Raw genomic sequence first — 22,782 nt, forward strand, 5'->3', positions numbered from 1 at the left:
TCCCTGAACAGGGCTGCCTTCAGGTGTCTTCTAAATGTCAGGTTGTTGTTTATCTCTTTGTCATCTGGTGGGAGGGCGTTCCACAGGGTGGGCACCACTACCGAGAAGGCCCTCTGCCTGGTTCCCTGCAGCTTTGCTTCTCGCAGTGAGGGAACCGCCAGAAGGCCCTTGGCGCTAGACCTCAGCGTCCGGGCTGAACGATGGGGGTGGAGATGCTCCTTCAGGTATACTGGACCGAGGCCGTTTAGGGCTTTGAAGGTCAACACCAACACTTTGAATTGTGCTCGGAAATGTACTGGGAGCCAATGTAGAAGAACCAGGTATGCCACCCTGAGTTCAAATGGCGTCCTTCTTCTTTATTTTGAAGTGCTCCCCAACATTGAAAAAGGTTTGAGAAGAGATCCATTTTATTCTATCAAAAGTTATCACTGTCGCACTTCAGCAGGTAATTGTTCATACATGGTACCATCTCAGGATGGATGCTTGCTTATGGAACAAAATATTGATACCCTTGAGTAACTAAATTCAATATAGACACAATGGCATGTCCATAAATGCATGCAAGTTTAGCCCAAGTCATAGAAAGCCTATATAATAGATTGTATGTTAACCACAGGCTGGTTGGGAGTCAATGGTCAAAACAAGGAATGACAACATAAAGGGGGAACTTTTATTTAACATCCAGTCCATTCATAACTACCTAATGTTTGGTTTTATATCTTTTTCCTCAGCTTCATCATCGCTATCGTCCACTTGCTGGATGACCAAATCGGTAGACCCGTCCTCTACAATTTCCACATCGGATCTGTTGTCTTCACCGTAATTCCAGTTAGAATCCTTGTCCTCTTCTAGTGGGAACTCAGGTCTTGGCTCAGTGTCCAAATCAATGTGGATGCTATCTATGCTATCTATGCTATCATTGCAAAGTCTGTAGCGCCTCGTCCCTTCTTGGACCACTTGCCCCGTCATCTCAGTCACGTGACGCTTGCATTTTCTGCAGATGGGCTTGCAAGCTTGATGGAATGCTCGGAAATGGCTGCTCAGGTGATCCAGCCTGCTGAATCTCTTTCCACATGCTTCACACGGATACGGCCGTTCTCCCGTATGGCAGCGAAGGTGGCGCTTCAGGTCTGCTTTCCGCTTTACCACATGCGTGGAGAAGGGGCATTTGAACCTCATCCTAGGCAGATCATCATCCGCCCAGTTCCCCACCACACCCAGTACCGAGGGCATGCTAGGGTATGGCTCGTCCCCTTTGGAAGATTTTGACTTGCCAGCAGGGTGTGGAGAATCATGCTCTTGCTGTGACACAGCAAAGCCTCTGGGGACGGTGTCGGATCCCTGGCCGTACTGGTAGCTGGAATGGCCAGAGTCACCTTCTGAATCAATTTGGACATCCTCTTCAGATGGAGAAGTGTGGCTTATAGGCTCTGAAACTTGCTCTTCAAGTTTACTTGCCTTATAAGTGAGGAACATCAGAGGGTTGTGGCAGCCCTATATGTCTACTGGTTTTCTTCATGGGTTCTTGCCTTTGGTCATGCTTGGACAGCTGCTGGGCATTTCTCTGAGTGGCTGGGTAATAATTGAAATTGGTCCAAGAATTTCCACCCACTATACATGTCCCTTGATCTGGGCTTAAGTGCGAATGAGGGGGACTGCTCTCCGTTCTCCACCCAGTCCCATACAGGCATAAACGCTCCACGCCATTCACTTCCTTGTCCGAGAGACTAAAATAGCGATCTTTTTCCTTCTCGCTGATGTCCAAGGAGTATTTAATGAATGTCTTGCAAACACTAATAACGTCAGTCACTAATAACGTCAGAAGGTGTCCTTCTTCTCAGTCTCGTTCTGGGAAATGGTTGCACATGCATCCCAGATTTTACATTGATTCTTCTTAACATTGGGATATAAATAAAGCATAGTCTTGACCACAATTGACCTGCTGCTTTGCCTTGGCTCCTCCTGTCACACTTTGGTGAAATAGCAAAGAAGACCGGCACCAAAGAAGGCCTGTACTCAGTAATCGGAATGGATTTGTGCATTAATTTTTTTTTCTGCAGCCTTCTCCACTGTCCAGGGACTCCGCTTGAAGGTTTTCTAGAGTCTGCAGCCAAGGGAAGATGTGGGAATTGAAAGAGAAGGGCAGCAAAATGATTAAAGAGCTGTTGAGCTTGACTTGGGAGCAAAGCGGGTGGCGGGAGGGGGAGAGAATTAAATAGATATCACTTGGCCCAATCAAAACTGACAGGTGGGGAGGCTTGCAAAACAGCTGGTTGTATTCTGAGGGTGTAGGTAGGAGAAGAGAAAGAAAAGGAAGTGGGAAGTTTAGGTTTAGTCGGAAGGAAACGAAATGCAAACTGGTACCCAGGAAAATCTGAAGGCAGCCCGTCTCTTGCGTGAATCTAAGATAATGAGTTGGTTTTGCATGTGCAACGAAGTTCAGTTGACTCATCGTGTCAATGCTTGGGCTGACTTTAATGGTGTAACAATATACAGATGGGCTGATTCACACATCCATGTTCTCTGTCCTATATGTGAATTTACTCTGCCATTTTGAGGTGGCTTCTGTGGCAGTGATGGGCTGAGCTGCTGTTATGTCACAGAGAGATGGGGTTAGGCAGACAGGGGGCAGATCAATTCAAACCCCACCACCACCTTATGCCAGGCTGAGTGTGGTAGTATTGGAATGAGTGGCTAAGATGACCTCCCACTGGTTGCCAAATGATCAGGCACGTGGGATCGCCATTAGCTGGAGCCAACCAAAAGGCCCCAAATGATGCACTCTAAGGGGGGAGCAGCTGGCATGGTCCTAGTTCCACTGGATCCTAAGCTGGTCTCTGTCCCACTGAAAATAAGTAATTCTCAGCCCTTTTTTCTGATTGGAGCCAATCAGAATGAAAGGAATGGGCCTTGAAGGATTGACTTCTAGGGTCATTATGAAGAGGTTCATGGGAAGAACACAGAGGACCTGTTGTTCTGTCTTCTCTAAAGCTAAGCACTTTGGGGCACTAAAAGCACAGAGCGCTTCAGTTTCAAAAGAACGGTGTGCAAGATCCCAGAAAGCACAACTTAAGTCATTCCAAAAGATGGTAATAATGATAATGATAATGATAATAAATTATTTATATCCTGCCCTCCCCAGCCGAAGCCGGGCTCAGAATGACTAACAACAATAAAAGTAACACAGCATTCTAAAATCAATTCATTTTAAGATCAATTCAAAATCAAATTAATGGAAACCATTGGGCAAGAGTTCTATGAGGATTACCAAAGGAGGGGGTCAGACTGTTCCCTGGCCAAAGGCCTGGTGGAACAGCTCTGTCTTGCAGGCCCTGTGGAAAGATGTCAAGTCCCACAGGGCCCTAGTCTCTTGTGACAGAGCGTTCCACCAGATCGGGGCCACGGCCAAAAAAGCCCTGGCTCTGGTTGAGGCCAGCCTAACCTCCCTGTGGCCCAGGACCTCCAAGATGTTTTTGTTTGAAGACCATAAGGTCCTCCATGGGACATACCAGGAGAGGCGCTCCCATAGAACACTCCAAATAATTTCGCAAGTATGTGCACAGAAAATAGTAAATCTATCTGAAAAGCAAAACCATGGAGATCTGCAATGATTGTTGCAGTGCATCCCTATTTATTTTTATAGTATAATCTTAAAAGGTAAAGGGACCCCTGACCATTAGGTCCAGTCATGGCCGACTCTGGGGTTGTGGCGCTCATCTCGCTTTATTGGCTGAGGGAGCCGGCATACAGCTTCCCGGTCATGTGGCCAGCATGACTAAGCCGCTTTTGGTGAATCAGAGCAGCACATGGAAATGCCGTTTACCTTCCCGCCGGAGCAGTACCTATTTATCTACTTGCACTTTGACGTGCTTTCAAACTGCTAGGTTGGCAGGAGCAGGGACCGAGCAACGGGCGCTCACCCCGTTGCAGGGATTCAAACCACCGACCTTCAGATCAGCAAGCCCTAGGCTTTGAGGTTTAACCCACAGCGCCACCCATGTATAACCTTAGGATGCTGAATATTCTTATATGGAGCATGGCTGTGACTATCATGAAGTAACACTGCTCTTCTGAATTTCCCACTAACTGGTTAAAACTTTCCTGTTCCTGCAAGCCTTTGTCTCAGGGCTGGCTCCAGATTTTGGAGGGCCCTTGTGCAAGAGGTCCTCTCCCTGGGTATGTCTACCTCCTTACTACAAGCTGCACAAGCTGCTCACCTTCTTCCTCATGATTCTCCCACCTGCTTGCTCATCAGGTAGAGAGCCAAGGAGCAATCGAGCAACAGCATCTCCTACCTGCCTGCCTCTGACCACCACACCTTGGCCAGAGGGGAAAATGGGTGGAAAAGAAGGCAGGCCACAATGGGGAAGAAGAGCAATAGGTGGCTGTCAATGTCCACCCCCCTCTGCTGGTGTGGGGGCTTTGTCTGTTCCCTAACCATACCAATCCTTGATGCCAGTTCTCATTTGTCATGCCGAGCAGATGATTGTTATGTGATGCATCCTGATTTTAGAATTTTTAAAGATCCGCTGAGCTGGTTTCCTTTTCTCATTCCCAGGAAATTGCACATAGGCTCACAGTCACCGTGGTGGCAATGATCAGGCTTTCTACCATTCGCTGCTGATCTTTAGTGGGTCCATCATGATGGATTGTCTCGTGTTTTTGGACTCTCCTTGGGGGTGTGGCTAGGAGAGCTGTCACAATGAGCTCGTGCGTTCTTAAATTTAACCACTGCATTGCTGGGTCAGCCAATCAATATTAGCCAGAACAGCTGGATGAAAATGCCATGTTCAAAGGCACTATACCTTTGAACACCCCATGCCAGGGGCATATAACAGGGAAGGGCTCTTGCAATGTGGGCTTCCTTTCCAGAGGCATCAGTCTAGCTGCTATCAGTCTGGCGGTTCCCTCTCTGCGAGGTATGAGGTTACAGGGAACCAGGCAGAGGGCCTTCTCGGTGGTGGCGCCCGCCCTGTGGAACACCCTCCTATCAGATGTCGAAGAAATAAGCAACTATCTGACTTTTAGAAGACATCTGAAGGCAGCCCTGTTTAGGGAAGTTTTTAATGTTTGATGTTTTATTCCGTTTTTAATCTGCTGGGAGCTGCCCAAGTAGCTGGAGAAACCCAGCCAGATGGGCAGGGTATAAATTATTATTATTATTATTATTATTATTATTATTATTGGATTCTGAACTAGATCGGCCCTCCATCTCAACATGCAAGCATCTTTTTATCCTTCCTACTGCTTAAATGCTTGCATTGGTGTAACTCCAAAATTTAAGTGCATAGCTGGTGTGTGGCAAATAAAAACTTGCTTTAAATGCTGCCATTCTGTGTAAGTGTCAAATGAAGCCACCTTCATCAGAACAATCTGTCATTATTATTTTTTTGGCAGGATAGCTACCAAGCAGAAATCATTGTGATTCATCACGGATCACATGGATAGGAATACTCTATCCAATTACAAAACATTAATATAGAAAGAGTCGTTACGGTCTTTCCTTTACTGACTTGCTAATTTTCTTCATTACTCAGATAAGAAGACAACATCGGAATACATTGTCCAATTCTCTCTTCCTGTCTTAAAAGATGGAAGACTAGAATAAGGCATTCTTAGGAAAGTTTGAATATATTAAACTTCTGAATTAACCGTTCTGAATACATGTTCTCCATAACTGCTATTGCCAACTCATTTAGCCTGGAGGGTGGAATCTAGGAAGCATAGATTGCAACACACACACACACACACACACACAGAGAGAGAGAGAGAGAGAGAGAGAGAGAGAGAGAGAGAGAGACTGACTGATAATTGAAGGAGTGCCATCATAGACTGAACAGGTACATAAGGAACAACCATGCAGTACAAAAATGGAAATAAACCTCAACAAAATTAAGGCATAAGAAAAAGATTGGGATCAAAAGCCAATGGCAAACTAAGGGAGAAATCCTATGCACTAGAAGCTGGAATAAAGCAAGCAGGTGTAACTTGAGCCAGCACAAAATTGCACCAGATCCAAACCCTGTTCACCAGCTGGGTTGCTGTTGCTGCTCTGCCTAAACCTGGCAGAGGGAAAACAAGTCTTAAAATAGTGTTCTATACCAGTTTGCCAGGTCATGGAACCAAGCTGAACAGGCTTGCAATCCAACCTAATTCTCCAATCTCTGGTTCTGCGACACCAGGGGTCGGCAAGGTTTATCTTGCCAGGGCCGGATCGGTCCTGCAGAGATCCCTGTGAGTGCACAGATGTGATTTCCGGCACCGAGGAAGCGAGTCTCTGCGCCGCGCTGCACCGGTTTAGCACAGAGCACAAGTGGGTGGCTCAGTTCAGGGGTAGCTCGTGGGTCAGTCAAATGACCTCCGCGAGCTGCTTCCCACCCATGGTCCTTAGGTTGCTGACCCCTGTGCTACACCTTTTGTCATTACCCTTTTGGAAGACTTGTACTATCTGAGCCCCAGCTGACCCGGAATAAGCATGTTATGTCAATGTATCTTTGGCTGAGTCAGGGTTGGGGGTCTCAGTGCTGCCTTAGCACAGCAGAGCTCGGAATCAGCTGGCTGAGCCAGAGACCAGCTGGATCCTTATCTGCTCATCCCAATGGATCTTGTCACAGGATTGCCCCCTGGTATAAATGCATGCAATATATTAAAAATAATTTAAATAAATCTAATGGCAGTTATGAATGAATGGTCTATAGCTATTTATATCCAAAGCAAACAAACAATCTTCAGACTGAACAAATGTAGATGATAAAACATCACAAAACACAAAAAAGTCACCAGACTAAATAGATACAGTGGTACCACTTTAGCTAATGGGGCCTCCTGCTGCCGCTGCACCACCACTGCACAATTTTTGTTCTCATCCTGAAGCAAAGTTCTTAACCCGAGGTACTATTTCTTGGTTAGCGGAGTCTGTAACCTGAAGTGTATGTAACCTGAAGCGTATGTAACCCGAGGTACCGCTATATAACCAATGGACTTTCACAAAGCACAAACGCATTTCAGCCTTAGTCTTCCTGGGTGGTCTCTGCACTATGTACATGGAAAGGGCTTGGCATAAAAGGAGCTGTAATTCAACAAAGAATGAGCCATGTGTTGGATATACTGATAAAAAGCAGCAGCAGCACCTGTAAATGTAAAAGGATAATATTTTAAAATATTTGAATGAATGAATGAATGAATGAATGAATGAATGAATGAATGAATGAATGAAACTTGGTAAAAATAGAATTGGAAGGGAGCCCAAGGGTCATCTAATGCAACTCTCTGCAATGCAGAAGTCTCAGCTAAAGCATCCATGACAGATGGCCACCCAACCTCTGTTTAAAAGCCTCCAAGGAAGGAGAGTTCTCCACCTCTCATGGGAGTGTGTTCCATTGCTGAACAGCTCTTACTGTCAGAAAGGTTTTCCAAATCTCCTTTCTTGCAACTTGAAGCCATTGGTTTGAGTCCTACCCTCCAGAGCAGGAGAAAACAAGCTTGCTCATCTTCCATATGAGAGCCCTTCAGATATTTGAAGATGGCTATCATAACTCCTCTCAGTCTCCTCTTTTCCAGGCTAAACATACCCAGCTCCTTCAACCATTCCTCATAAGGCTTAGTTTCCAGACCCTTGATCATCTTGGTTGCCTTCCTGTACAGTGGTACCTTGGGTTACATACGCTTCAGGTTACATACACCTCAGGTTACAGACTCCGCTAACCCAGAAATAGTGCTTCAGGTTAAGAACTTTGCTTCAGGATGAGAACAGAAATCGTGCTCCGGTGGCACGGCAGCAGCAGGAGGCCCCATTAGCTAAAGTGGTGCTTCAGGTTAAGAACAGTTTCAGGTTAAGTACGGACCTCCGGAACGAATTAAGTACTTAACCCAAGGTACCACTGTACACCCATTCCAGCTTGTCAAATCCTTCTTAAATTGTGGTGCCCAAAATTGGACACGGTATTCCAAGTGTGGTCTTACTAAGGATTAATAGAGTGGTACTTTCCTTGATCTGCACATGATACTTCTGTTGGTGCAACCTAGTATAGCAGTAGCTTTTTTTTTGCTGCTGCCTCATACTGTTGTCTCCTGTTAAGCTTGTGGTCCACCAAGACCCCTTGATCCTTTTCACATGTACTGCCAGGTGTCCCCCATCCTACGTTTGTGCATCTGGTTCTTCCTGTCTAAGTGCAGAACCTTACATTTGTCCCTATTGACATTCATTTTGTTAGTTTGCACTCAGTTCACCAATCTGTTAAGGTCATTTTGAATTCTGATTCTGTCTTCTGCGGCATTAGCTACCCCTCCCTGTTTGGTGTCATCTGCAAATTTGATGAGCATCCCCTCAATTCCTTCATCCAAGTCATTTATAAAGCTGTTGAACAACAATGGGCCCAGGACAGAACCCTGTAGCACCCCATTTGTCACTTATTTCCAGGATGACGAGGAACCATTAATGAACGTTCTTAGGGTTCAGTCGGTCAATCAGCTACAAATCCACCTAACAGTTACCTCATTCAACCCGCATATTACCAGCTTCCTCGCTGGGGGAGTTTGTCAAAAGCCTTACTGAAATCAAGATACACTATGTCCACACCATTCCCCTGATCCACCAAGTTTGCAATTCCATAAAAAGAAAAGGAAATCAGATTGGTCTGGCATGACTTATGACCCATGCTGGGTCTTAGTAATAACAATATCCTTTTCTAAATGCTCACAGACCGACGGTTGATTTAGCTGTTCTAGGACCTTCCCTGGTATCAGTGTCAAGCTCACTGGTTGGTAGTTACCTGGGTCTTCCTTCTTCCCCTTTTTGAATATGGGGACAACATTTGCCCACCTCCAGTCTGTAGGAACTTCACCTGTTTCCCAAGAAGTCTCAAAGATAATAGGCAAAGGTTCTGAAATTACATCCACAAGCTCCTTTAGTACCCTTGAATGCAGCTCATCAGGCCCTGGAGATTTGAATTCCTTTAAAGTAGCTAGGTGTTCCCTTACTACTTATTTTCCTATCTTGGGCTGCTGATCTGACCTTTGAGTCCCACACAAAAACATGTAAGATATTGTCCAACAAAGAGGGCACTCAAGGGATGAAATCTGCCTGTCCAATGCTGTCCTTGTGGGGGAAGCCAGACCCTCATAGGATGTGAAAGCTCTGTGATTTAGCTGCAAGTTCTATATACAGTATGTGTAAATGAAACCATATATCATAAAGACACCACAGTCTCTGCTGTGCCCTGTTCCCAAAGGGAACTGTGTCCTCAGTACACATCTTTCATAAACTGTCCCAGAGAATATATAAAAGGTCTAGTAAGAGAGAAGAGAGAGAAGAGAGAAGGAGACCAAGTAAGATTCAGTCCTTAACTCAGATTGGAATGGATCTAGATGCTCAGTCTCCTCCAGAAATGCTTGCAGCTCATCACCAGTTACTGTACAGTGGACGCTCAGTTTGTGAACGTGATCCGTGCGGGAGGCACATTCGCAACCTGCAGTGTTCGTAACCCGCAGCGCTGCGTCTGCGCACGAGCAGGTTGCAATTCAACACTTCTGCGCATGCGCAACCACCAAAACCCAGAAGTAACCCGTTCCGGTACTTCCGGGTTTCGGCGGGTCTGTAACCCGAAAAAACTCAACCTGAAGCATCTGTAACCCGAGGTATGACTGTATTCTCCCTAGTAACTTGTTTGAAAAGGAGGTATTTGTGGTGGTGTTGTAGTTGTTCTCCAAGATCAAAGGCTGGAGACATCTCCTGCAACTGGAGTTCCTTTAGTTCAAGGACAGGGAATCTGTGGCCTTCAAGATGCTGTTGGACCACAGCTCCCACTATCCCTGACCACTGTCCATGTTGACTGAGGCTGGTGGAAGTTAGAGTCCGACAGTTTATGAAGTTCCACAGGTTCCCGCATCCCTGTTCCAGTTGAATGGCCGAGTACTGAACCTCGGACTTTCTGCATGAAAAGCACATGCCGTACCATTGCTCTCTAGTCCCTCCCCATGTTCCTTGTATACATGAATAAAAACCATGTATCTCATAAAGCGTGGAGGCTATGTACCTTATAATGTGATCTCTGTCATCACAGACTGTAGCTCTATTACTCTTTGTACCCAAGCACATACTGTCCTTTTTTTAAAAGCACACAGTTCTGTGTTTACTGATCCCTATATTAGTGGATCATGAGTGACCATTCAAAGTCAGAAGAAGTCAATTCCACAGATGCTGTTGGCTTGGAAATGTTCCCCCACCCATGGATGCTTGCCTTTTTCTAAGCTCCAAGAGGAGTGACTGTGAGATGTCTTGCACAGCAGCAGTGACCCAAAAACCTGAGCATATTTTCACCCTTTGAATTAAAACTTAACACATATTATTTCCAACATTGGAGGCAATAGGAGGCAGTAATGCTCCAAATACCAGTTGCTAGAAACCAAAGGAGGGGAGAGGGCTCCTACAAGCTCAGGTCTGGCTTGTAGGTTTCCCAGCGGTTGGCCACTGTAAGAACAGGCTGCTAGACTAGGTGGGGCAGTGCCTGATCTAGTTGGTTCTTCGTAAGTTCTTACAGCCAACAGAGCTACCTAGCTAGAAAGAGTGAACAGCTGACCTCCTCTGTATGTGTGGCATGGTGGACAGGATCAGGCCCTATACCTCACCCTGAAGTTTGGGGGCAGGGAGAACAAATGGAATCCAAAAACAAAGAAGACTTCTTTTGTTTCCTGCAAGCTATAAGCCAGGTGTGCTGATGCTTGTAGTACTAATATTGATACAGTGGTACCTCAGGTTAAGTACTTACTTCGTTCTTAGCCTGAAACTGTTCTTAACCTGAAGCACCACTTTAGCTAATGGGGCCTCCTGCTGCCGCTGCGCTGCCAGAGCACGATTTCTGTTCTTATCCTGAAGCAAAGTTCTTAACCTGAAGCACTCTTTCTGGGTTAGCGGAGTGTGTAACCTGAAGCGTATGTAACCCGAGGTACCACTGTAATAAATAGTAGTATTAGTAGTGATTTTGGAATCACTTTGAGAGCAGAGACCCCACGTCAGTGTGTCTTGCGATTTAGCGCTTCAGATTGCACCCTCTGGATAGAAAGCGGACTTTGCTTCCAAGTGAGCGCGCACTGGTTGCCTGTGGTCCTAAGCAGGGTGAGTGGAATCCAAGAGGAAGTCCCTAGCCACTGGCTCAATTCGGATCCATCCCTTTGGGGACAATGCGCGTGTCTTGGGGCTGCTGTTGTTGGGGGGGGGGGAGATGGTACTTCTTTAAGTGGGCGCACAGGGGAGCGGGAGCAGTAGAGCCTGACGTCACTGGGCCATCAGCTGACCGAGCCGGGCTCTGCCTTTCCCAGTAGAGGCGGCGGCGGTGGCGGCAAGAGGAGCGCCCGCCGCGGCACCAGCTCTCCTGCGCCCCGGATTATCTTTTCCCTCGCTCGCTTGCTCTGATTCCACTCTCGGAGGGCTAACAAGAAATCGCGGCGGCGGTGGGCCAGAGCAGGACCCGAGGGCTCCGGAAATGCCCAATCGGCGGAGCTGCTATTAGCCCAGCTGCTGCCCAAGGGGCGGATGGACGGATGCGGAGCAGCGAGGAGTAAACAGCCCCCTCGGGTGGGGTAGGAGGAGCCCTCTGACTTTCCGGGTGCCCCAAACTTCTGCCATCCCGGGGCAGCTGCTCGGAAGGGCAGCCCCTTCGCCTCTCTTTCTTTTTTTTGGGGGGGGGGCGCTCCTTGGATCTTATAAAGCATCCCCTCCCCTCGAGGAAGCGGCATGTTAGACTGAGGGCTCCGGTTAGGCTTTGGGGAAGAGGGAGAGGGAGAAGGAGGAAGCTTGGAGAGGGAGGGAGATCGGTTTAAAGAGGCGTGGGAAGCGTAATGAGGACCGTCGCCTAACCATTACGCGCCGCGCGCCAAAGAGATGTCCAGCCAGGCATCCCGCCGACGGCTCCTCTCTCCTCCTGCGGGGAAACTTGAAGTCGCCGAGCCGTGAGCCGCCAGCCACTGCATCCCCCCACCCCGGCTGCTTCCCTTCCCATCTCCAAGCCGGCCATGTCTCGCTGCTGCAAGTCTCCGATCTCCCGAAAGAAAAGGAAAACTCTTTGCATCTTCCTGCGCGGCTGGAGTTTCCCTGGATCGCTCTCGGCGCGCGCTTGGGAAGAGGCGACTCCGGGCCAGCCGCCAGCTCCAGCTCCCTTGACCTTGTCAGCTTCGCACCTCGCCTCCCGCTTGGACCACCGGCAGCCTTGTCAATTTCAGGAGTGAGACCAGCGCCCCGGTCCTGGGGTCTCCTTGGGCATTTCTCTCCCTTTTCGGTTTCTAACCTCCTTCCCGTTTCAATCCTCTCGGTTCTTCCTCTTTGTGGCACGGATGGCTGATCCTGATAGGCGACTGCGCCGCGGATTATAGCAAACCAGCGATCACCTCTCTCTCGCCCTCACAGCTGCAGCTGTACAGATATATATAAATATAAGTACCCGTGTGAAAGGAACAGATCTTCCATCAAGCTCCTAGAACCCTCCAGATGGTCACTTCCCTCTCCTAAGAAGTTGCATGATGTTGTTGTTGCTGTTATTAATGCACCTGTAATAGTCTACAATATATACAAATATATATATATATTTAAGGGAAACAACCACCCACCTATATCACTATTGCACAGGGCTCTCATTTTTCTTCTGCAAGAAGTCATATCCAATTGATAGACCACATGCTCTGGATTCAGTCCCTGCCGTTTCCAGTTGCAAGGATCTCCGCAGCAGGACTGGGAAGGGTTTGAACCTGGAACCTCAGAGAGCCAATCAGAGGAGGGAGTCCTCAGCTTGATGGACCAATGGTCTGGCTTGTCCTAAGGCAACTTCCAATATCCAGCAGTACACCATGTTTTCTGAATGTAGGATGGGAGCCACCAACCTGCCCTCCTTTTGTTGGCTCAGTCTGAAGGGCACTTTTTGCCTCTCTGTGGGTATCTTTCCCCTCTTTGCCTTTGGATTCTGCGGCGCCAAGCAGGGGCCCACAAGGATGTGGCTTTGATTGCACTGGACTGGACTTTTGACCACACCATTAGCAAAAAGGGCCTTCTGTATCTCAATCTGCTCTCTTCCCCCCCCCACCGCCAGCTGTAATAATAACCTGGGGGGCAGGGTCAGATGCACTTTACAAAGCCAACCCCCCCCCCTGCAAAGGTCTATCCAGTGCCAAAAAGGCATGGGGAGCCCTCTTTCTTCTGCAATAATTGACTGACCCTTGATTCCCCCCACCCTGCCGGCCAAGGGGGTAGGGGGCAGCCACCGCCTTTCAATGTGATACACCCTCCCTCTCCTGCCGCTGCTGCTGCCGCCACCACCCCGAGCCACACGATGGAGCTATCCGAGGTTCGCTGCCTGAGTGACAGCGACGAGTTGTACACCATCAACCAGACGCCCCCTAGCAGCGGCGCTCGCTCTCAGCGCCTGCTGTGGCAGACGGCAGTCCGCCACATCACTGAGCAGCGCTTCATCCAGGAGCACAGCGGAGGGAAAGTGCTGGGCTCAGAGGAGTCCTTCTGCTCCAACCACTCCCACCATCCGCGGTCGGCAGGCAAGAGCCTTGGCGGCCACAACAATGGGGGAACCAAAGTCTTCCCAGAGCGCACGAGCAGCAGTGGGGACCTGGGATTCCTGCATCTCGACTGCGCTCCCAGCAACTCAGACTTCTTCCTCAACTGGGGCTACACGTACCGCGGCGTGATCTTCCCTACCCTGCGCAACTCCTTCAAGTCCCGGGACTTGGAGCGCCTCTACCAACGCTACTTCCTGGGCCAGAGGCGCAAATCCGAGGTGGTGGTGAACATCCTGGATGTGCTCACCAAGCTGACCCTCCTGCTGCTCCACCTCACCTTGGCCTCGGCCCCTATGGACCCCATCAAGGGCATCCTGCTGGGCTTCTTCACGGGCATCGAGGTGGTCATCTGTGCCTTAGTGGTGGTCAGGAAGGATACGACCTCCTACACCTACCTGCAGTACAGTGGGGTGGTCACTTGGGTGGCCATGGCCACACAGATCCTGGCTGCCGGCCTTGGCTGTGGTCTTCTCGGAGATGGAATTGGCTATGTGCTCTTCACGCTCTTCGCCACCTACAGCATGCTGCCTCTGCCCCTCACCTGGGCTATCCTGGCTGGCTTAGTCACCTCCGTTCTGCAACTCGTCATGCAGTTGGTGATCCCGAGGCAAACCATGACCTCCATCAACCAGGTATTTCCGGGGGATCATCGTTCTTTCTCTCCGAAGTCACCTTTAGTGGGGTAGCTTGTAAGGACACATGTTCATCTCCTCCATGAGCTGGGTTACTAAGGCAGCTAGACATCATCATTGAGTAAAGCTATCCTTTCTCATAATGGGTTGATTATATCCTAGCAAGGATGTGCTGGTGCATTCATAATCCTGATTAATGCAAGAGGAATTACAGGTTCAGACATCTAGCTCTGTTTCGGCTGGGGAGAGGGAGGAGGCAGTGAGACCTTATGTGGAATGACACATAAAAGTTGGGTTTTTGTCATGATCAAACAACCCATGTCATGGAAATCTAATGTCCTCCTCATATCCATATTTTAGTCACTTAGATGGAGATGCAAATGGAAGGCTATATTGAAGAGCACCCATCCTTAATCTTTATGTTCATCCGCAATCCAACATCTGGCACCCAGATGTAAGGATTGCAACTCCCATCTGCATCCTGACCTCTCACATATGTATCCCACTCTTCCTCCAAGGACCTCAGGACGTTCATTGCTCATGAGCTTGTCTCATGTCATCCTCACCACATCTCTGTGTAGTAGGTTAGGCAGAGAGGCAGCATCTGGTCCAAAATTCTCCAGGTCTGAGGAGTCTGAATGCAGGTCTCCTGTCCCAAGTCCACCACTGCACTCCTGGTCCAAGACCAGCTGTGTCCACTGCAATGTTCCCTAGTGGGTCCTCCATATTCTCCTCCACTCAATATTCTCATGTTTAGTTGATACTTGTACCAAGTGGTGATCTGGAGTGGATTTGGAGTTAAAAGAATCTACCTGGAAGCAGAATTTGGAAGCCGGTAGATATATTGATGCACCTGAATGTTTTGCAACACACACACACAAGCTCATTGCAACCCTAAAATGCTGCTTTCAATCCCTGGAGCTATTTTGGCAACCATTCAGTGGACAAGGTTAATCAAGAAGGGGAACTGTTTCAGTTGGATATACTGTACCTTTTCTTATTTTTGGATTCTTGGTTTCTGTCTGTATCATGCTAATATGGAGCATATTGGAATACCACCTCACCTTGCAGTGGGTGAGGTGTCAGTTCGCAAATCCCTAGCACTTGTGCATATCACACTTTTCAATGGGCTTGACAATCTGCATTTGACACCTTCAAATCTGTCCTGATTGCATACCATGATGAATGAAGCAGGGAATGTAGCAATATATGCTTAGAGCCACCTGATGGGTCTGTGGTTGAATTAGCATCGAACCTGAACCTTCGTCTCTGAAAAGTAAATCAGATCATCTCTCCATTAAATGAGAGTGTTCATTGAGTAGTGCTGGTTTCTTAGTTCCTGGGCTGCTGTCGCTGAGGTGTTTTGTTCCCCCAACCCACTGCAAAACAGTATTCAATCTCAAAAAAAAAAAAAACCAGAAACAAAAAATGCAGATCATGCCAAATGGCTTTTGCTGGGGGTCCGGTTCTCTGTTTCTGCCACCTGGACAAAGGTTTTGAGTGATGAGGTCTCAAAAGAAGTAATTGTTATGTCGGTCTTGGCTCGTGCCAGCTTCTAATTTATCAGGGATTAATGATGGTGAACAGGGAGAGATCAGTCACCTTTGTCATTTATTTGGCATACACGAGAGAGTCAGCTTCGTCACAGTGCTGGACAGTCAAATCCCCACTCAGCCATGAAAGTTACTCGCTGATTTAGGGATGGTCACAGCCTCTCTGACTAACCTCCCTCACAGGGTTGTTGTGAGTAAAAAATTAGAGAGGAGAGCCACATTCACCACCTTGAGCTACTTGGGGAAAAAGGTGGGATATTAATGTAATAATATAATACATAAATGAATCAGTTTTAACTATTCCTAAATTTGTTTTCTGAAGGCAGAAATATATTAAAAATTGAAACAAAAATCCATTTTCTTTTATTACAAGTTTCAAGATATACGTGGTACTTTTTTTTAAAAAAAGAGTCTTCCCTCAAGTAAATAAATAATTTCAGCTGTATTTATAAAATAAACAATCTGGAAAGCTTGCAGGTCTAAGGATTATTTTGCTGTGTGACACAATGCAACCCAACATTTTACAGGGGCATGAGATCTAAAAAGTGGAAACTCTCATCTGCTTTAGAAATTGTCTTGCTGATAGGAATTGACTTTCTTTCTTTATTTATTTATTTATTTATTTATTTATTAAAAATCCAACAGAAATGTTTTGTGCACTTAACAGGTTTGCGGGTGGGGCGAGTCCTTAAATACTTAGCAATTGTCTTTTGATGAACAATTTCGGATTATTTTAGGTTCACATTCCCCATTTTTTCAAAAGACTCCAGTAGCAGCTTGACCTGTAGCAGGAATTGACAAACAAAGGTGTTGTTGATGTTTTTTACAATCATGAGAAAACCTCATCATCTGTTCTAAGACATAGTTGGCAACCCCTTTTAGTCCGAAGAGAGAACCCAGAACAGATCGTTTGGTTTAGGAAGCATTGGAGGAGGGGGAGACGGAAATGATTTATGGACTAATTGTTTATTGACATCTAAGATTGCTAGAGCTCCGATCCTAGATCCTGTTTTCAGTGCCAAGGGCTCAGCAATGGGATATATGTTGCAGCAGTTTTGAAGAAAGGACCTCTGAGCAAGTTCAGAGTGTATTTTACCACTGAACCCTGGAAGCCTACAAACATCTGAGAGAAGGGAGTCCAGTACAGCTCAGAGGGGAAAGGCTTTTTCATTAGGATTGTGATCCCATTTCTGTCATTTTTACAAACTGGATCAGAAATGGGACTAACTTTCTTATGCTCTAGCAACCTCTCAAATCAAAGCTGGTACCTTCAGATCAATCTCTCCTATGTCTTATTTAACTCTCATTTCGACCGAACACAGCAGCTTGCAATAACTCGGCAGCCTTTTAGGAATCGCTTAGGTATATCCCCCTTATTTAGAATATAAGAATAAGAATATCATTTTGAGACTTTACTCCCTTATTCTCATTTCTAGTTTTCTTGGTTCTACTCCTTCACAGTCGTTTTTCCGCAGCGTTTGTGCACTCTGTGATAGTTATAGCCAGGGCTAGAAACAGAAGTTGACCAAGTCAGGCAAATGCCAAGGGTGGAATGCAAAGTGGGTGAGCTGGATGGCATTAGACTGGCCACCTGGTCTTTCAGTCCACAATAGTCCAGACTTGACTGATGGGTCAGAGAAGGCATTGCCCATTTTTGTTGTGATCCGATACCTCGTTTAGCAGTACGAATTTTGAGTGTCTTTACCTGGCATCTGGGGACACAGGTGGCACTGTGGGTTAAACCACAGAGCCCAGGACTTGCCAATCAGAAGGTCAGCAGTTCAAATCCCCATGACAGGGTGAGCTCCTGTTGCTCGGTCCCTGCTCCTGCCAATCTAGCAGTTCGAAAGCACGTCAAAGTGCAAGTAGATAAATAGGTACCGCTCCAGTGGGAAGGTAAACGGCGTTTCTGTGCATTGCTCTGGTTCTCCAGAAGCAGCTTAGTCATGCTGGCCACATGCCCAGAAGCTGTACACCGGCTCCCTCGGCCAGTAAAGCGAGATGAGCGCTGCAACCCCAGAGTCGGCCATGACTGGACCTAATGGTCAGGGGTCCCTTTACCTTTTTACCTGGCACCTGAAGACAGGAACTCACAAACAACCAATGAATCTGAAAGACAAAAGGAAGCACTTCTTGCTATTGCAGTGCATGGATAAAATATGGAACTCACCCCCACCAGAGGCAGTGATGAATACCAACATGGGTGACATGAAAAGGGAGGAGAGTACTGCTGCACACAAGTCCTGCTTGCAGGTTTTCCATAGACGCAGTGGTTGGCCACTGCAAGAATAGAGTTCTGGACTAGATATGCCTTTGGCCTGAAGCAGCAGGCTCTTCTTATGATCCTAGGTTCCTGCTTGCTGCACAGAGAGAGGGCAAGCACAGGGATGTAGGAATCTGCCATACATCACACCTGACTCCTGCTCTAGCTGGCTAGCAGAGAACAGGCTGGGGAATGAACCAGGGACCTTCTAAATACAAGGCAGATACCCTGCCACTGCTGGGATGCAGTGAGAGGGCTCAGAGAAGCAGTGGTGGCTGCCGCTTGCCCAGTTTCCCACCACCATAGCAAACATTGCTTGCTCGCCCTCTCTTTTCGGGTGGTGTGGCAGGGACGATTTGAACGTCTCTCTGTCCAGCCAGAGAGAAGTGAGTGCTTGCAATATCTCCGCTGTCAGAGGAATTATACTTGTCCATATCAGTTGCTCGGATCACAAGTGGGAAAGTCCTGTTGCATTTGGGTCCCTCTTACAGGACTCTGGTTGGCCATGTTGAGAGCAGCATGCTCTTCTTGTGTATCTAAAAGGTCATTTGTTTTGATTTGAGAGGGGCAAATCAGAAAAAAAACCCACTGGAAGGAATGGCTGGTTGGAATCCTGGACAGACGACCTGTCTCCTCTGTTGGAGGCAGTACGCCTCTGAATCTCAGTTGCTGAGAAACACAAAAGCAGAGAACGCTGTTGTGCTCAGGTCCTTTTGTCAGGCTTCCCATGGGTATCTGGGTGGCTACTGTGAGTTCAGGACCTCAGCCTTGATGGGCCGTTGGTCTGATCCAGCAGGCTCTGCTGAAGTTCTTATAGTACCCTTCCACCCTTTGAGCTGGCAGAGGTGGTATCAAATGTGGTCTTGAATATATCCTGGTTATTCTGGGGGGTTTCAACACCTCGTGTCCCTCACCTTCTGTAACTCTGGATTGCCTGAGTGAAAGCACATGGCTCCAATCAAGCTTAGATGATATGTTGTGAAGTACTGAAAGTGCGGGACGCAGGTGACGCTGTGGGTTAAACCACAGAGCCTAGGACTTGCCAATCAGAAGGCCGGCGGTTCAAATCCCCACGACAGGGTGAGCTCCCGTTGCTCAGTCCCTGCTCGCACCAACCTAGCAGTTCGAAAACACGTCAAAGTGCAAGTAGAGAAATAGGTACCACTCCAGCGGGAAGGTAAACGGCATTTCCGTGTGCTGCTCTGGTTCGCCAGAAGCGGCTTAGTCATGCTGGCCACATGACCCAGAAGCTGTACACCGGCTCCCTCGGCCAGTAAAGCAAGATGAGCGCTGCAACCCCAGAGTCGGCCACAACTGGACCTAATGGTCAGGGGTCCCTTTGCCTTTACTGGAAGTGCCTAGTTTTTCTTGTTCTGTTAAATGCTTTAGGATTGTGCAGGATATAGACAGGCTTTTTGGAGAGGATTTGCAGGTGCAAACATTGCCCTTTCTGGCTGCTGGCAGTTGCCAGAGTGGGATTGGCTGCTGAGTGATGAAGATAACAAAACATGGGTAGCCAAGGTGATGTGAGATGTTATTAGTATTTGTGCCAAAGGCCCTGGTAAAGAAGTTCTATATAAGGAAGATGCCAGATGCTGGGAGGGAATTCCACAACTAAGGGACTGCCAGAGCAAATGTCCTCTCCTGGGCTGCTACCACCTGAACCAAGTCTGCTGTCTGCTGATTTAACACCCAGGAAGGTCTTGTAGGGTAGGATGAGGTCTCTCAGGTATTTGGGGCCTAAGTCATCTAGGGCTAAGTCATGCAGTCCAGCCACATGAAGAGACTACCACATATGCTATTCTTGGTTTAAAATGTCTCTTGGGGGTAGAGGTCCCCATGTCCTTGATGGGGCAAGACCATTTCTTAGGAAACACCTGCAGCGTGCCACAGATTTTAGTAACTTCTAGCCAATTTGCTACAACTGGTTTCTTATCAGCCTGATGCCAAACCTGGTTTTCATAACAATACAGCTTGGACTATCCTCATAGTTGCTTGCACCAGGAACTAAACAAGCAAGGTGGATGCATGCTGTGTTTCATCCCAGCTTATTTCCCCGGACCACTCAGCAGATTTGATCAGGCTAGATCTGATTTCAGGAGGCGGCGCTGGGAGCCTCTGCTCCACCCTGCAGCTGTTGTGACTCCCATAAACCTTAATAGGATTATCTTATTATGACTAGACTGGGGTAGATAGCTGTCTCGGTGTGTCTGAATTCAATGTCTTCCCACACCCACAGCTCAGACATTTCCCAAGGAAAAGCAAGTGATGATTCAGTCCCAGAGTAATTTGTACATATTGGTTTCCTGATAACTCTTAGCTTCTAAATTTCAACCCATCTTCTCCAGGCAGTAGATATGGGTGGGTGTGCATTCCTGCACACAGACTATGTAACTAACTTACGGAATTTACTCTCATAGGGTTTCCCCTCCAAAAAATATATATCCCTCTCTTGTAATACTAGAAACCCAGGGTCGTCCAGTGAAACTGAAGGCTCAGGAGAGACAATAGGAAGTTCTTCTTCACACAATGCATAGTGAATGCCATACCACATGACATAGGAATGACCACCAACTTGGATGGCTTTAAATTTATGGTGGTTAAGGCAATCAATGGCTACCAGCAAAGATGGGAGGGTTTTACCACTGGCGTCAGAGGCCACACACATCTGAATTGCAAGGTGCTGGGGATCGTGATTGTTTTTGCACACATGTCTGACTCGTAGCCTTCCAGAGGCATCTCCTTGGCCACTGTTGGAAATGGGAGGCTGGACTAGACAGACCTTTGTTCAGATCCAGAAGGACTCTTCTAATGTTCCTAAGATGCAGAGGCGGTCAGTAGCTTAGGTTGTCCACCCACACCAAGAGGTACAGAGGTGGTAGGTGCTGGGAAGAAACAACAGGGAAAGTCCATCACCCCAAAGTGATGCTTTAAAGACATTTGGTTGGCAGTGGATGGAAACAAAACAACTCACCACGTGGTTGATCTCACCCTGCATGGAAGTTCTTATATTCCTGTACCCTTTCAATAAGCTGCTGTGCTTTAGTGTCCATCCATCCTTGTATTTAGAGTCACAGACTCCTAATTTTAGAGCATGGTCCCTCTTCCCACCTGCCCCCACTGGACAAAACAGTTTGTGACACTGGTACATTTCCTTGGCAAGATTTCTGTTAGGGTACCTCAGTCTTCTTCAAGTATTTATGAAAGCTTTCCATTAGGCTTCCTCAACCTTGGCCCTCCAGCTGTTTTAAAACTACAATTCCCACCATCCCTGACCACTGGTCCTGCTAGCTAGGGATCATGGAAATTGTAGTCCCAAAACATCTGGAGGGCTGAGGTTGAGGAAGCCTGCTTTACAAACTCATCTGTTTTCCTTGCCTTTTAATTTAGAGGGTTACTGCTGGTGGGTTGTTAGCATTTATTGACTTTTACTGCAGTGGGATGTTTTTGTAGCGGTTTGAGCTTCATGTTTTGATGCTTCTCTTCTTAATGAAATTGCACATTTGCTATTCATGTGAGCCACCTTGGGCAGGCTGTAGTCTGGAAAGGCACTTCGGAAATATCTGAAATGAACAATCATAAAGGGGGTTGTGTTGAATATTAGGTTCGACACTTAGAATAGCTTTGACACTTCAGCTTCATGTATGATCATTGCTTCTTGAAAGCTGGCAACACTCTAAATGCCAGTGGTCACAACTTCAGATGGACTTCAACACACTAAAGGTAAAGGTAAAGGACCCCTGACAGTTAAGTCCAGTCGCGAATGACTCTGGGGTTGCGGCACTCATTCTCTCTTTACTGGCTGAGGGAGCCGACGTTTGTCCGCAGACAGTTTTTCCAGGTCATGTGGCCAGCATGACTAAGCCGCTTCTGGCGAAACCAGAGCAGCACATGGAAATGCCATTTACCTTCCCGCCGGAGCGGTACCTATTTATCTACTTGCACTTTGACATGCTTTCGAACTGCTAGGTTGGCAGGAGCTGGGACCGAGCAACGGGAGCTCACCCCGTTGCAGGGATTCGAACCGCCGACCTTCCAATCGGCAAGCCCTAGGCTCAGTGGTTTAGACCACAACGCCACCTGTGTCCCTTTTTCAACACACTACTCAATCCTTTATCAACCAGTCCAACAGCAAGTTGTAACTATAGTAATTCTTTTATTCTGGATTATCCAAAGAGGAAAGGTAACTAACAAACTCAACTCCCTATCATGCTTACTTGTAAATTTTAGTTGTAGTATTTAACTGGCATGTATTAACATTTTGAAGTTTAGGAAAAATGCACAAACTGAGTTCCTTCTTGCACCTATCACAACCTCTATTTTGTTGACATAAGTAACTTAACTGCAGAAGAAAGTTCCTCTTGGGAGCATGTTGTCATAAGCTTTCCCTCCGTTTAAGCTAGATTTCTGTTCTATGTTGATCCTACCTTTTTTTCTGTATATTTGTCAAAGTGCTTGCATTTTATTTGATACAAATAAACGTGCAGATCATTAATAAAAAGAAAAGAAATGCTTTTTGCAAGAACCACATCAGGTGAGCCTTACCTTTGGCCCGGCCGCCATCCCTGTCCCTTGCTTGTTTGTTTGAGAGAAGGAAAGAAGAGAAATGGGACAAAATGGAAGAGAGATAAATAAGATGAAAATAAACACATACAGTGGTACCTTGGGTTAAGTACTTAATTTGTTCTGGAGGTCCGTTCTTAACCTGAAGCACCACTTTAGCTAATGGGGCCTCCTGCTGCCACCATGCCACTGGAGCACGATTTTTGTTCTCATC

The 22,782-nt window shown here is 47.2% G+C and overlaps 2 protein-coding genes and 1 long non-coding RNA gene across 4 annotated transcripts in view; 1 reads left to right on the forward strand and 2 right to left on the reverse strand.

Annotated features, from left to right (window-relative positions):
• Positions 1-385: 385 nt before the first annotated feature.
• LOC310713810 (zinc finger and BTB domain-containing protein 8A-like) lies at positions 386-2,452 on the reverse strand (the record flags this gene model as incomplete). The annotated part of the gene is given in 3 exon segments (XM_083518379.1): positions 386-1,464; positions 1,466-1,836; positions 2,365-2,452. Coding segments are annotated over 3 exon segments (1,227 nt in total). The 3' UTR covers positions 386-696.
• Positions 2,453-11,678: 9,226 nt separating this feature from the next.
• On the reverse strand, positions 11,679-14,059 carry LOC310713275. The gene is made up of 2 exons (XR_014529176.1): positions 13,953-14,059; positions 11,679-12,406 (listed from the first exon to the last, which is right to left on the reverse strand). It is a non-coding gene; the product is annotated as an uncharacterized lncRNA (long non-coding RNA).
• The window catches only part of ADCY8 (adenylate cyclase 8), a 142,224-nt gene continuing 131,845 nt past the window's right edge, over positions 12,404-22,782 (forward strand). For both annotated transcript variants that reach the window (XM_083516550.1, XM_083516551.1), the window contains exon 1: positions 12,404-14,189. In XM_083516550.1, the coding sequence (XP_083372676.1) occupies positions 13,317-14,189 (873 nt within the window). In that variant the 5' untranslated portion in view covers positions 12,404-13,316. The remainder of the gene's footprint in view (positions 14,190-22,782) is intronic.

This window comes from Podarcis liolepis (assembly GCF_965112155.1).
Source record: "Podarcis liolepis genome assembly, chromosome: 8".
NCBI classification, from domain to species: domain Eukaryota; kingdom Metazoa; phylum Chordata; class Lepidosauria; order Squamata; family Lacertidae; genus Podarcis; species Podarcis liolepis.